Here is a 15,014-nt window from a genome sequence, read left to right on the forward strand (position 1 = left end):
TACCAGAGCGGGCAGCTCCTGTTAACTGGGTGTACAAACCTGTGTGGTTCACCTGGAGGTGCCAGACAAGAGCTCCAGCCCCAAAACTACCTCCCGCTTCTCTTCATGGCAAAGAGCAGAACGGGTCACAGCACAAAACCGTTACTTGGTACGTGCGATTTTTGGAGGTGCTGAGATAGATGTGATACGGGGCTGAGGTTAACACCGGGTGGAAGGAAGAAGGAGTAACCAGTTACCTAAAAGGCGCCTGATTCGGCATCCCCAAGGCTCTCACCGTCGCTAGAAACATAGAGCCCATCCATCGGTCTTGCTTTCCTAAAGCTCAAGAGCAACAAGAGACGACCACATGTTTTACATAAAGTCTAGTTTGAAAACAGATGAACAACAAGAAGAGCAAAAATCCCAAACTACATACTCAATATATGTGTTGAGTGGAAAAAAAATGCATCTCGTTGCCCATTTAAAGCTACTTTAGGGAAAAATTTCTCAGGTTTGAGTCGCATTTCATTTTGTGCTGGTTTGTGTTAAAAAGAAGGTACTGTGCATTTTGGAAAGAGTTCTCTTACTTGGAGACGACAAATGGTTTTAGTTCACTAGGAAAGCAGTAACAGCACCGTGGTGAGGGGTTTGATCTCCCGCACACAATCTGCACTCCCAACGCCAACACTCGTTCAAAGCTTCCGAACATAAAAGGGAATTAAGCTGCAGCTCCCTCAGAATCCCTTGATGCACAAGGAGCATCCTTCGCTCTAATGATCACGCTCGACATTTCACAGCTCCCCAGCAGAATATTTTAGCTGACCGCTGCCATGCTCAAAGCACTTCAATAAAACGCCCACACGGTGACAAGAATGAGACTTTAATCAGTTTTAAGTGGAGTTTTAACACTAAGAGATAAAGGGTTGTTAAACACAATAACAAACGGACATCTGATTTGTATGAGGCATTATCCTGTACATGTCATACTTGGTTTTTGTGTATTCTCAGTGCATAGCATTACACACAGAGCCACTGTTGCACAGCACAATAGTATTTGAAGAGGCTGAATCAGAGTAAGGCTGCTTAACAGACTGATTTTTCTCTTTTAGTATCTATATATATATATGCTATATGAAAACAGACTGGAAATTTGAACCGGCAGAGAAAGGCAGCTCTGCCAAACGCTGCAGTTGGAGCCCCTTTTAGTGCACAGTTCCACCCCATCCATCTGCATGCACAACACTTTCTAACAGTATTTAAAAGGTAAACGAGGCACTTCGTGGCAACCACAGGCATCGTTAACATATTGCACACGTTGGCTGTGACTAAGCATGGAACTTGCACACTAGCATCCTATTTTAAAACAAAATAATTACGATTTCTTTTTTTGATGCCGCATGTAGACTCCACTTCGGTTTACAATGTGTGCCACAGGAACCGATCCGGATTATGTGTACAACTGCCCTTTAATAGCTGTGGCTGTATTTTGAGTGGGGCTACCAATGACGAGGGGATGCTTCAGGGCCTTACAGTAAGCTCTTACCAAAGTGATGCCTTCAAGTAGTTTCAGACGTGTAAGCTGTTGCACATCCAAAAAGGTTGAAGCATACAGTCCAGAAACTCGAGGAGAGATTACCTACAGAATGCAGTTCAAGCTAATTATGAATACTGTCATAAATAAAGTTGTAATAAGGACTCAAAAACCTTTCAGTCATAGTAATTCTTGTCAACTTCTATGGGGGTGGTAACTGAAATAAAGTATAGGAGAGTATGTATAATATATATTTATATATATAATATATATATATAATGCCATTTTTTTTCATTTCCAATGACTACACCATAAAATGTAAGCAAGGCTTCTCAAAGACATCAAAACATTCAACAAAAAGAAATCCAAACCCTCATTCCAACCTTCACATTCCAAAGGAAAAATAACAGTGCAAAAGCCCATCGCGTCATGATCTCTGATCAGGCCCTCAGCGTTCCACACCGGAACCGCACCCATCCAAATCCAATATCCGAGTGGGACACGCAGCAGCGTCGATATCCAAGTACTTTTAAAGCATAAACAATTTTGTTTATTAACCAACACAACTTTCAACTGTTAAAAAACAGACAAGGTGAAACATGATTTGAAGGGTAAGAGTTAAACGTCACATCCCAAGGTCACCACGTCCTGCTCGTCAATAAGAGTGGGATTAATGAGCGCTGGAACCAGCCATCTTGATCCATTAAGCTATTAAAGTCTAATTAAACCTATAAGTCAGAAACTATGTATCAGCTTTGTTAGAATCATGAATCTGATGAGCAGAATTGACCGACAGATACCAGAAATTAAAGAAGTACTTTATACCTTCGTTTACCAATAGCAATTACTGGAAGTCCTGCCTTGTCTCATTCCAGTTCTTACCATTAATGCTGTTGTACAGGGCCCTTACAGATTCCATACACGGTTGTCATCTGGGTGAGAACACAGCTAATGAACTTAAATGTCAGCACCAATAAGTTAATTAAAAGGGGGGGGAACGTGTATTACATCCTAAAAAACAAGTGTTAATTTGGGGACAGCAATTCATGGTATAGAGAGAACGGTTTTGTCAGCTACTTAACCTTGGTCTGCAACAGTAGTTGTGCTCTCAAGTCACCTGCAGTCTGGGCATGTCCATTATTAATATAAAGCAAAGGTGAATCTCAAGCCCTACTACTGGCTGTATCTATGAACAAATCATACAAAACTGCCCGTTTGGGAATCTCATTTGTTGGGCAGTTTGGGTTTTAACAGCAAACAATATATCTGGGGCAAACTCTGCTCTTTAAAAGTACACGTCTTCATATACACAGAGTGTTGAGGATTTACTGCAACACTGGTTCCCTCTATATCGCATGTAACGTCTGTTTTTAAAACGTTGTAGGTACTGAGTATTCAAGTAAAATTCCCTAACAGTTAATGACATTTTTTTTTTAAAAAAAGAAGTGTGCAAAACTGCAAAACTCATTGTAATAGAATGTGTAAGGTCAAGGGGGTGGAACGGCTGACAGAGGTTTGATTGAATAAATGCATCGTAAATGCATCATAAATCTTCAAAACAAACACTAGCCTGGAGAATCTCCAATTGAAATTTCCTGTGCACCATTACAAAGTATTTTTATATTAATGAGAAAAAAAAGCTTGCAAGGCAGCACATGAAGTATTCACAGCAGGAATATGATTGAAAAACTAACAATATAAATGTAAGATGTTGACTGGTGTATGCACTAATAGCATATGACTTTTAGCACTGGCCTTGATTACATAGGAGATGGAGCAGCCATTACAATTCAGAAATAAAAAAATACTAATAAAATCATTGTCAAATTTTTTGAACAGTTTGTTTTAAGCCCGTATTTTAGTTTCTAGCCTCCACATTTGTATGGTTAAGTCATTGTTGCTGTGTTTCCTTTCTGTGACCCCAAGAATGTTTTTCTCCCTTCATTTGCGGGTCTTTAGGATGTTGTGAAGGTTCACTCCTGCGCCCCAAGAACAGAATCACTCCCTCTAGCTGCCTTTTCTAGCACCATTACACTGAATAAAAGAAAATGCACAAACAACAAGCAGTGACAGAGGCGACTCTTCAATTGTCCAGGATGAATTACAGTAGCATGCTAAAGAAAGGTGCATGTAAAGAGCCGGATATGGTACAGAGGCCAAGCTCCAGCAGACTACGTTCCTTTCCGAGCATTACTTTCCATCCCCCATCCAAGATACATGCATTAGAATGTAGTAAAACCTTCTAGAAACATCTCTTAGCCAACTGCAGACTTTTCTGTTGCCACACAAGTGCAAAAAAAGGGGCAGGATGTGAACCTGTATATTTTCCAAACTTCGGTTGGTGACAGAACACAAAAGGAAAAATTCCTACGTATACACATTAGGTCTGTCTCCACTTTTATAAAACTGGAATAAAATGGGAAAGTGCCACGTTTATAGTTCCTAATTGAAGTTTTAATGTCCTTTTGACACAAAAAGGTATATACATATCAGAACTACGTAACCTTTTGTTTTTCCCAACTGGACAAGTGTCAAACCCTGTAGATTTATAGGGCAAAATAAGATTGGTCAGGAAAGAATTGTTCCTATAATTGGTAAGCTGACACTATGTCCTTTCGCCATTTAAAAAGGTCCTTTTTTTCAGTTTATTCAAGTTTGTCGCTCTTCATGGTGGTTGGTTGGTTTTCTTTTTGTGTGGTTTTTCTTTTTTTAGCTCCGATAAAAAAAATATTCAGACTTTTGTAATCTGTGTATGCTGATCTTCATCAAAAGGTTCATTCTCTGGATCAGAGTCAGTGGTGTCAGAGTATCTATAATGATCAGGTTCATTGTCACTAACGTCTGGTGTTACAGAAGTTGAACTGCTAGCCTCTGGGTTTGATGGCTCTTCTACTGTTTTTGTGAAAAATAGCTTCACCTGGGGAAGGAAAAACACAACATTTAAAAGGAGAACCTGGCTTTGAACAGAGCACAGCTAACAATTCAACTTTTAACAGCACGTTTGCTTTTGCTACACTGAATCACGCGAGTGCTCCCCTCTGGAAAGGAGTTAAAAAAGAGCTTTTCTGAGGTTATCCAGCCTCTCGCTACCACCTCGACAAAGGTTTTTCAAGCCCAGCGGAGGGAGTTGTGTGTATCTGCAGCAACCGCTAGCACCATGGGTCACAGCAGCAGGACACACCGCGCTGAGTGTTGTGACAACCCTACCTTCTAGACCCCTGTAAGCACAGAGATTGTCATAAGAGTACACAGGAATGACAAAAACACTCTACAACGGGTGATGTGGGTGTTAAAAGTCCGATCCAAGCAACATCCCAACAAGCAGCGATGACCAAATGAGCACTGCTGGGGTCTGACCGGTATTCAATGAGCAAGTTGGAAAATGCTACAATTCTTGAAAAAGCTTTTTTCACTTTTAGAAACAAGCGCTGGCAATGGTTTGTCTTCCTCAAAGCTGAACTCACAGGTAAATCGACTTGCGAATTGCTGTGTAAAGCTCAGAGCTCATGGTAATGCAGCTGGAACAGGAAAGATGCTCCATGGGTCTGTGGTCTCCTACTACTCGTCTCTAATGGCGTTAGTAAACAACCCAAACCCTTTACCCCCAGTCTCTTAACATCTTTCCAAAAAGCAGATAAACCTACAAATCTAGAAGCTTTGCTAAGTGGTGGCAACACTAATGCACAAATTCTACATATTTTCCATTTCAGATGGTTCCTCCGTAAGGCAAGACAGACAAATGAGACAATGTCATGCAGCTTTTCGGCTTTGCGTACACATAATATATACTGACCTTGAAGTTTGGAGAGAAATATCTGTTGGCTTTGTCTTTATTTGCTTTGTCTAGATCGTTTTTTGTTAATGTAAGGATTAAATATTCCTTATCATTATCTGAGCGCTCTGTACTGAAAATACCATCAAGTTCCTGATCTGCAACTAGACTTCCATTTTCTACTTTGTCTGAATTTTCATCCAGTCCTATGAAGAATGTATTTACCCAAAAGTGAAACATTTTGTCCTAGGGGAGGAAGAACACAAAGAACAAGCTTGCTTTAGTATTCACTAGCGGCACATTAACTTACACTACTATCATCATCTGGTCTAAAACAAATCAGTAACGTCAGCAAAAACTTGTTTGGACAATACATCATTGGTTACATGGCATGCAAGGACATTTTCACCAGTTCTCCTAGACAATATGCAAACCCTGCATTAATCCAACTCAATTTTAACCAATTAAGCTTTCAGAATTCACTCCTTAAGGGAAGCTGATTTTAAAACAATCATACCTACAAAAAAAAAGAGATGACAATAAATTAAACAAGTGTTTAACTTGTAATCACAAGGCATAAAGAGACTTTTTTGCTTACACCTTGCCAAGCGGTAGCCAGACCCGACAGAACCAGCAAACCAGCTTCAGTACTATTTATCAATAGAGAACACCCTCCCCCTTGGCAGAACACTTTATTTTTATACAGAAATTGCTGTAATGGAGCAAAACCACCCTACAAATGCAGGACTCCCATGACACTGGATTCACTAAGGCTTTGGTTTCTACCACCCAGATGTTTGCTGACCAGTACCAAGACAGAGTCAAACTCTGAAAGCATCTGCTGTCCTTCTACTCAACAGGAAGTTTTAATGAGAAGATGAGGATGAAGATGATGACGATGTCATCTGACGAGACAACAGTTTAATTATATTAATTTGCCATACTTTGTCAGTCAAGAGATGATGTTTCCAAGATCAACTGCTGCTAGCAGGTTGGTAGTGATGACCACATGAAGCGCTTCTCCTTCTGAAACTGAGTTCCACTTACTTCCTCTTGACAAATGAAACCTCCTGTTTCACTCTCAAATGAATTTTCAGGCAAAAGCTCCAAAATGCAACCTGTCAGTCTTCCCACAGCAGTCAGTATTTCTGCTCCAGCTGCAGGGCTGACGAAGCTCACATATACCAGAACCTAACATTCTTGACATCATACAGCACCACAACACAAACCAATTCCTTCCGAGCTAGTTGGCTTACTTTGGTTTATCAGACAGATCTAATTCCAACTTCTTATGGGAAAATCCAGGTCCGGCCCCATTTTCCTGGCTATTCACCTCTGCTGGTAAGTGGGGAGGGGGAATCAGAGGGGCAACACAAGTGGTTCTGGTGTGCGCCATGGGAGATGCTCTCCTGCTGAAGGCAATTTGGCACCCACAAAACATCACAACGTTCTCCTGGGCCATGCAGAAGGGGGCGGGGAAGAGATGCACTACTGTTTAACTTATATTCTTCTTCCTCACAAATTAATAAAAACATATAAGCACAGAAATACCAGGAATTCAGAAGTGTCTGGTGAAACAACTTTTACCTGTCTTCTCCGCCAAAGGCCGGTATAGACCCCTTTTCAGTATTTTAGGTAAAGCGTACAAAACCACTTCCAGCTTGTGTGCCTTTCTGTGCGATCGTAGAATCACTTGGGTTGGAAGAGACCATTAAGATCATTGAGTCCAACCATAACCTCACTCTAGCACCAAACCATGTCCCTGAGAACCTCATGTCCGTCTGTCCAACCTTCCAGGGATGGTGACTCCAGCACTGCCCTGGGCAGCCTGTTCCAATGCCCAACAGCCCTTTGGGGAAGAAATTGTTCGAAGATCCAACCTCAACTTCCCCTGGCGCAACTTGAGGCCGTTTCCTCTGCTCCTGGCGCTTGTTCCTGGGGAGCAGAGCCCGACCCCCCTGGCTCCAAGCTCCTTTCAGGCAGTTCAGAGATCAGAAGGTCTCCCCTCAGCTCCTGTTCTCCAGGATAAACAACCCCAGTTCCCTCAGATGCTCCCCAAGCACCTAAGAGACTCCCAACCTGTAAGGACGTGCAACGGGCAAAGACAAAAGTAATTGAGTCAGAAACACCTCTGGTAGTTAAGAAGTTACCTACTTCGACACATGCCTCTCCAGTACCTTTGGGAATCAAGTTAATCTACCAAATTAAGAGGCTGTAATTACTGTTGTCTTGGGAGACTAACAGATGTTTGCCACTGCCACCAAGTCTCACAAAGCCACCGTGTCTGCAAAGAAGCCTTGTTGGAGCTCATCCAAGCTCCTGATAGGCCCAAACTGCTCATACACTAAGCACCCTCCTGTACTTTGCTAACATCACCTCAGAAACAGCCTTAAAAACGCCTGCCCCAGGATCTGGAAAGCAGAAGATGAACATCCTGGGCAAGAGTGTTTATCCTTCTGTAATGATCCAACAAGTCATCAGCCTGCCTGCTGCTGACTCAGGAACAAGATCCCCAGCGAGATGTCTTCAGAGTAACCTGCTCCAGCTTCATTCTCTGGCCAGATGATGAGTCCGTCAAAAGATACTTAGTCCTCCAAGGAGATGAGATGGCTACTCCTGTTCAAACCAAAAGACCGGTTCAGGTCAAAACAGAAACAATTAATGGCATCAGCTTTCCAGCTGCAGAACAGGAGGGATGTGAAGTTCAGGTGCCATCTGCAATAAACAGTGGGAACAGGCAAGCCTAAAGTGATCTTTCCAGCACCCAACGGCTCTGTAAGCAGGTGGGTACACCAACTGGTGAAGAGGACATCCTTCCAGTGAGGATTTAGAGGAGAAAGTGGATCTCCACACCACAACCACAGTTAAGGGAGGTACCACCTCCTGTGGCTGGGGTGATGACACTACTACATCTCATTCTTCTTCAGGACCACAACGCAGAAGCAGCAATGCACTTTGGTGCTGGTCCTCAGTGCCACCCATGACACCTCCAGCACGGTCAGCAGAGGAGAGGACAAACCTGACGAACAGCAGACGGATGGAAAACAGCTTATACCAGCAGCGCTGAGGCAGCTCTGGAGGAACACAGGGCCAAAGCAAACAAGGCCACCGGATGTCAACCACTGCCAGCAGAAGGCATGGTCTTGTCACGCCTCACCTGGAACTCCATCAGTTGGAGCACAACCAGGAAGGATTTACTTGGCACTTAAGGGCCGGCCTGAACAAGCAACGGCAGGGATTCAGCTCTACCGACAGTCTGGAGAAGACAGATGACAAGCTTCTTACCAGCCATCTTTTAATCTGTTTTCCTTGGGATAAATTTGAAGAAGTCTTCAGGGACTCAAACTAAACAAAGCAACTTGGCTGAGCTGGTCATTTATCCTTTTATCTCCCCCCAGCTTTTTAAAGCATCAAGTTATTTTTCTTCCTTTCCCACTACACTAACTTGATTAGCTTAATAAACTAAGTACAAGGGTACTGGAACATGGCACGGCCACTCAAACTGGGGGTAGACTTGGTCATGTTTATTAAAGTTAGCTCTTAAGGCTGATAATTATGTCACTGCTTTCACTGAAAAACAAAACTCATTATTTAAAGTGAAGGTTCAGCTAAAGCATCAGGATACAAGATACTTAAGTGGAAACTAAGAAAGTTGATGTAATATGGGCCAAAGATAGGAATTTTCAAAATCAAGGCACGAACTGAACTTAGGCTTTATAGAGCAAATCAGAATAGCAGATCAAGTGCTCCTAGGAACATAGTTTAATGAGCAGGCTTCTGGAAACAAGTATTAGCTAGAGGCTTTTTTTGAATGTGTTTTGCTTCATTTCCATCACAGGCATCTGCCTTCAATTTACAAAAAAAAAAAATCACAGATGTGTTTCTTCCCATAAATCTGTATCATAAAATCTATAGTGCAGTATCAGACACTTGAGACAGACACTGATTTCATCACACTGTCTTGACATACAGTACTTATCCTACTACATGCAGTTTCGCGTGTCTCTGAGCAACAGAAAATACCTCACTCTAGAGCCAGTATCTGCCTTTAACTGCACACTGCCATCAAATCCAAAATCATTTAACCCATCAGCCAGGAGTTCGCGTATCCTCCTGAGAGTTTAATTTTGCAAAGAGATCTACAGGCACTTATTATTATTAGGTACTTAATATTACAATATTATTATTATATAATTGCACTGCAGTACCAGCTAAGGGTTTTGGAGATGCTATCCAGCTAGAAGAAGATGGAGATGGTGCTTCAACTTGTTCCCTGCTGGCCTTGCAGCCTTCCCATCGTCATGGTGGATGGAACTTCTTGTGCCATCTTCAGATCAACAGTTGTTGTTTTCTGACATTTTCAGAGTTCGTTTTTCAGCGTTTGCTAAACAGCAAATCGCCCAAAGTGCTCTTGAACTGTAGAGCAGAACTTCTCATCTGTACAGATCTCAGACAACGCTGTCAGTGCTGCCTACGCTACAGTCTGGGTATAGAACAGCAGTGATTCCTATAGAGAAACCCCACACCAGCATTCCCTTCTCATCTACACTGGAAGGACTCTTGAGAAAGGTCTCCTTTACCCCCAGGCTCTGCAGGCAGGAGGATTACGAGATCTTCTGTATTATTTTTGAACAGACTCTCATTGAACCAAGTGATATAAGGATAATCTGAAGTACTTTAAGATCATCATGTCAACATCAATAACTGGAAGAAAGAGGCTTCACACAGATACAAGGAAACAAACTTAGACTGCAGCAGCAGTCTGAGATGGAGAAATAGCCGAGATACAAACCAGAGAAACAAAAAAGCATGCTCAATAACCCCCTCAAATTACTATCTTCTACCCATCAGAAATGCGGACATAATAACTGCACTCAAGCCATTTTGTTCTCATATGAGCAGGAATTTCATTCTTGAAAGGAAGTAGCTACATCAGACTGAAAAAATGGTCCAAGAATTAAAAAAAACACCCAAACTTTATTAGACAAGAAAAGACCAAAACCTGGGGACTTAATAAGTGATGCCAGGTTGTACAAAATATGGAAGAGCTGAAACAGGGTAACTATTTTAGAGCAGTCACCCTCTTAGCAGCATCTCCCAAGTACCACTAACCCTTTGGCTGAGGTCAGCTCTCGCTAGCTGCTGAACTTATTTAAATTAAGTTTTGCCATCCAAAAAAATAAGTAAAAAGGATACTAGACTGCTTTAAATTTCACATTGATGCTGCAGCGATGGTGCTTAAAGTCACTTGGTCATTCAAGCTTGTTTTGGTTCATGCACAATGATTTTATCCGAGGAGAGCTGGACCAACGTTGAGAACCCTGCACACTAGGGAGCTCTGCAGATAACACAGATGTTCTATGGAGGATTAAGAAACTCAAGAGCAAGCACAGGTGAGTGAATACAGAGCCCTTCAGCTGAGATTGGTGGGACCAAGCAGCAAACCAGACCCAGCAGAAGAACACAGAAGGTTTCTTTATCTCCGGAGATGACACAGAACCATTCTCCAGCCTGAGGCTTAGAACAGATTGAGAATTACGCTTATTAATTAAGGTTATTCGGTTTTTAGTAGTTAAAATGCAGATTGGTAGATGGGTGATGCCTTTAAGTGTGTGCAAGAAAACTTCTTTAGCGGCTACCTACAAATCTGCTAACAGAAAACCTTGGAAGAGCAAGAACCAGGCAACAGACCTGTTCATTCCAGCTTTCATAACACATGTGAATAAACCAGAACCTCTGAAAGGTAAGACCCTGTTAGCCCTAATTATGCTGTTCCTTGTTAATTAGATGATCAGCACGTATTGGTGACCACCTCCAAAATGTGACAAGTCTCCGCAGTGGAAGGCCCTCTCTTTTGGGATTTTGAGAAAGAACTGTGTACAGTCAGTTTATCCAGAAAAGGAACAGGTCCGATGTGAAACAGTTGTACAGGGAAATGTGTTCAACTCTGTGCCGAGGTGGGTTTTCTGCCACAAATATCCACCTTGGCTCTAGTCCCATCTTAGTCACTTTACGTAGCAAGTTGTCAAAGGACCATGTGGAAGGGTCTCCTCTGGTGCCAAAGCACGTATCACAGATGGAATAGTTCACTAATTCTCAACATGAAGACGTCAGCACCAGTTTTATAAAACAGATTAACATGCTGACACCTGAGAGGATCCATGGACCCACTCTCAGTTGGTGTCTGCACTTAGGGCTAACGAAAGTGGTCTTACCAGAACCATATTACACCATATACTTCTTTTCTTTTGGCCTCCATTCCTACCCAAAGTTGGGGCAATTAGACACTAGATTCAACAGATCTTTAAGGCAGATTATCAAGGTGGTTTCTCCACAAAATACTTCCGTCTGGTGAAGGGACAGTTGATTATCTCTCAGAAAAAGCTTGTAGGTATGGAAAGAAGGGCTTTCACAGCTCAGTAACATGCTCTTTGCTTTTCTGCAGACAATTCTATGCACTCCTGAAGACCAAATTTATGCTACAGAAATGGTATATGATGAGGAGCTCCAGTTTACACTGGTACTGGATCTCAGTGCTCTCTAGAGAGATAAAACAGGAGTTTGCTCCTGGTGCTACAGAGTCGAGATCCAGCATCTAAGCAAAATGCTTCCTACAATGTCCATTCACAACCCATCTATTATGAAAGATGGTAAAGAAACAACAGATTTAGAGACAGGACAGAGAACGGATAAAACAGAACCTTGTCTCAAATGTCTGGGCTCTGTTCCATCTCCTCCCTGCCCACAGCACCTATCTGGGTGCTCCTTTAAAAGTCCGTTCTCAGAACTGGCTCCTGTGCATTAAAATTATTGATATTTAAAACTGCAATGTTGACTTAAACTAGAATTTCGACCCCTAAAACGCTCCGTTGTACAGTTCTCTGCATCGCATATAGCTGCACTGACCAACTCAAAACACCTCATTAAACAGGCAGAAGAGGAAAACATCCCAATTCATAAACCGTTTTAAAATGTTTGCATACATCAGGACACAGCAAAAACCAGAATACAACGCTTCCAGCTAGTGAAATTACAACATTAAACTAGTTCACAATACCTTGTAACTGAACAAGCCCACAAAATAGCGTGCATGGGTATTTACACACATAGGTACAACCTGCGTGTAGCTACAAGACTGTTACCACTTACATTTGCCTCCCAAACCACTCTAGTATTGTCTTATTTTTATGCTTTGCCTGTAAACAGGACTCGCTTAATGAATGCTCTGGAGTTTCAAACATCCATTAAATAGTGAAAAACTACTCATAAAGAATTTTAAGTAGTAAATACAAAGGCAGCCTTTAATCAACATGGTCTCATCCTCACCTTGCTCCACAAGCACCAGAACTACTGGAACTGCGAGATTAGGCATTCATCTTTTAAGAACTTGCTGACTTTGGCACCAAAGTAAGTTCTAGATCAATTTTATTTACAACTGAGACACTGATTAAATTCTCAGTTCTGAGTGTATTCTCTAAAGGTCTCATGGAAGTGAGAGATGGCTGAAGAGATCGCAGAGATACTTCTACAAAGTGCGTAGGAACTTGATTATCTTGGAAATTCAACCGAATTGGACAGATGGGTCAAAATCAGCCAACAGCACACAGACAGGATCTGCTGTGCCTGCCCAAAGCTTAGGAAAATCTAGCGAAGAAAACAGCTGGAGTTAACTTGCTCAGTATGCAAGTCTATTTTTAGAATGAGAATGTTTCTTCCTCAATTAGATTACTCACTACTACCCAAACGACTGCAACATGTATCCAGTGTCATTTTTACCCAACCTTTGTACACCATCTCACGTACTCTCAAAATATCCAGCTTGCATTTTGTGGTCGATTCTCTCCTTGGGAAAATTAGCCATCAAAGAATTAAACACCGTGATTACACATCACTGGAGAATAAGCGACACCCCAGCCCGGTATCAGGACAACATTTTGCAGAAAAGTGAGAGAAAACCAACCTTTTTCAACATCTTGTTCTGTTTGTGGAAAAATTCCACTTTGATATCACCGCACACCGGCAAAGGTTGAGGGAATTCAAAGTACATATACTTGTCTTCACGTCTTGAGGGTCCTGAAGGGGAGGTGAATATCTTTACCTTTAGCTGGTACACCACAAACTGAGGATCTGCATGGCAAAACAAAGCATCACTTCAGAAGAAATGCCTTTGCATGTCAAAAAGTACAATATTAGTATTAAAATCAGTTGTGAGAGATGAGATTTTGAAAGTTAAATAAATACCTATTAAGAGTTAAGCACCACAGGGCAAACTTTATAAAATGTTACTTGAAACAACCTAACAGGTTTCTGTCCTTTGTAGGAATACTCTCAAGCTACCATAAGGTTCCTAGAAAATTGCTGTTTCTTTTTAATATAATAAGAAATGACTATATGAAGAGACAACTTGACTTTTCCTTGCATGTTGCATCTCATCTCTATATTATATGGATGTCACTGGTGGGTTTTATTCTCTCATCTCTTTCCATCACAGAGTGGGCGGTCATGTCAGCTACTGGTTTCCACTCTCACACAAACAGAACTGTTATACATATTAAAATGAAGACAAAATTTAACATTAATGCACAAACCGACCAGCACCACCAGACTACACAGACCGTGAGTCTGTCCTGTAAATCACCACCACCAAAACCGCGGTGCTTATATCCCTCAGAGCCATGAATGCCGGGCATCCCTTGGCTTTGCCCAAGAGGCACAACCCTGCTCAGTGACTTTAGAACAGAAGGAAGACAACAACAAAGTCAGATCTAAAGTTATCGTGTGTTGGTAAAATTCCTACTGTCACAGTAGATAACGTGAGTAAAGAAATAACATAACCACTGGTTTCAGATCCTGAGAAAGAAATATCACTGAAAACTCCACAGAAATGTAAAATATTGCACTACACAATTGAAGCTGATAGTTACTCTGCCTTCTCAGGTGCTTCACAAATCTTTCATTTAGCCCCACATCCTACTGTGAAAATAGTCAAACAACCTACTGCTCATGTGAGTGATTTGTACTTGTAGCTGGATTTCGCAAGTATAGCACAGTTTATCCAAAACATTAAATAAGTGGTAATTGCAGAAATCTGCAACCTCCGCACCTCTACCCTGGAGGCAAAGGTTTTTTGGCAGCGGCTCGTCCTCCTGTAAATACAGCGAGCCTGACAAGTTGCTCGATTGCTTCTTGTGCACGATACGTGTTCACGTGCTGCCTTACAACAATATTAATTGTGCAATTTTAATCGAAGCCACAGGAGGCACTGGAATTAGTAACATATTGCAGTAAGTCCCATAGCAAAGCCATTGCAAAGCCTTTTTCCACTAACAAGAAAACGAACAGGCAACCCTAAGCAGTTACTGCCCAGAAGAACAGACGTGAATTCATATTTATATTCCAAAGTTGCGAGCAATCTGCTGCTCCTCACTAACACGTTGTATAACAGCAAACCAGATTAATCATTTACAGGTTTATTAATACTTCACAAGCTCCGCATAAAGAAAAGTTTATTCCAGTGTTAATAAGGTATTTAACCCATTGAACTTATTGTTTTAAAGAAAACATCATGGGAAGAATGATGTTGCTGCATTTGAAGCCAGCACGCCATTAAGCATGTGTTTTTCAGCAATTCACGTTTCCTCTAGAGTTGCTATATTAAAAAAGACTTTTTACAAAAGGAATATCCAAATATATTTATACGGCATCGCTAACCTTCAAACTATTACATACTTC

At 41.6% G+C, this 15,014-nt stretch overlaps 1 protein-coding gene across 1 annotated transcript in view; it reads right to left on the reverse strand.

Annotated features, from left to right (window-relative positions):
- Window positions 1-842: 842 nt before the first annotated feature.
- PTEN (phosphatase and tensin homolog) overlaps window positions 843-15,014 on the reverse strand; it is a 47,489-nt gene continuing 33,317 nt past the window's right edge. The window contains exons 7-9 of the mRNA XM_082052922.1: window positions 13,243-13,409; window positions 5,304-5,528; window positions 843-4,427 (exon numbers count right to left, since the gene is read on the reverse strand). Coding sequence (XP_081909048.1) covers window positions 4,242-4,427; window positions 5,304-5,528; window positions 13,243-13,409 — 578 coding nt within the window. The 3' untranslated portion in view covers window positions 843-4,241. The remainder of the gene's footprint in view (window positions 4,428-5,303; window positions 5,529-13,242; window positions 13,410-15,014) is intronic.

Source organism: Streptopelia decaocto, assembly GCF_964273445.1.
Source record: "Streptopelia decaocto genome assembly, chromosome: 5".
In the NCBI taxonomy this organism is placed as follows: Eukaryota; Metazoa; Chordata; class Aves; order Columbiformes; family Columbidae; genus Streptopelia; species Streptopelia decaocto.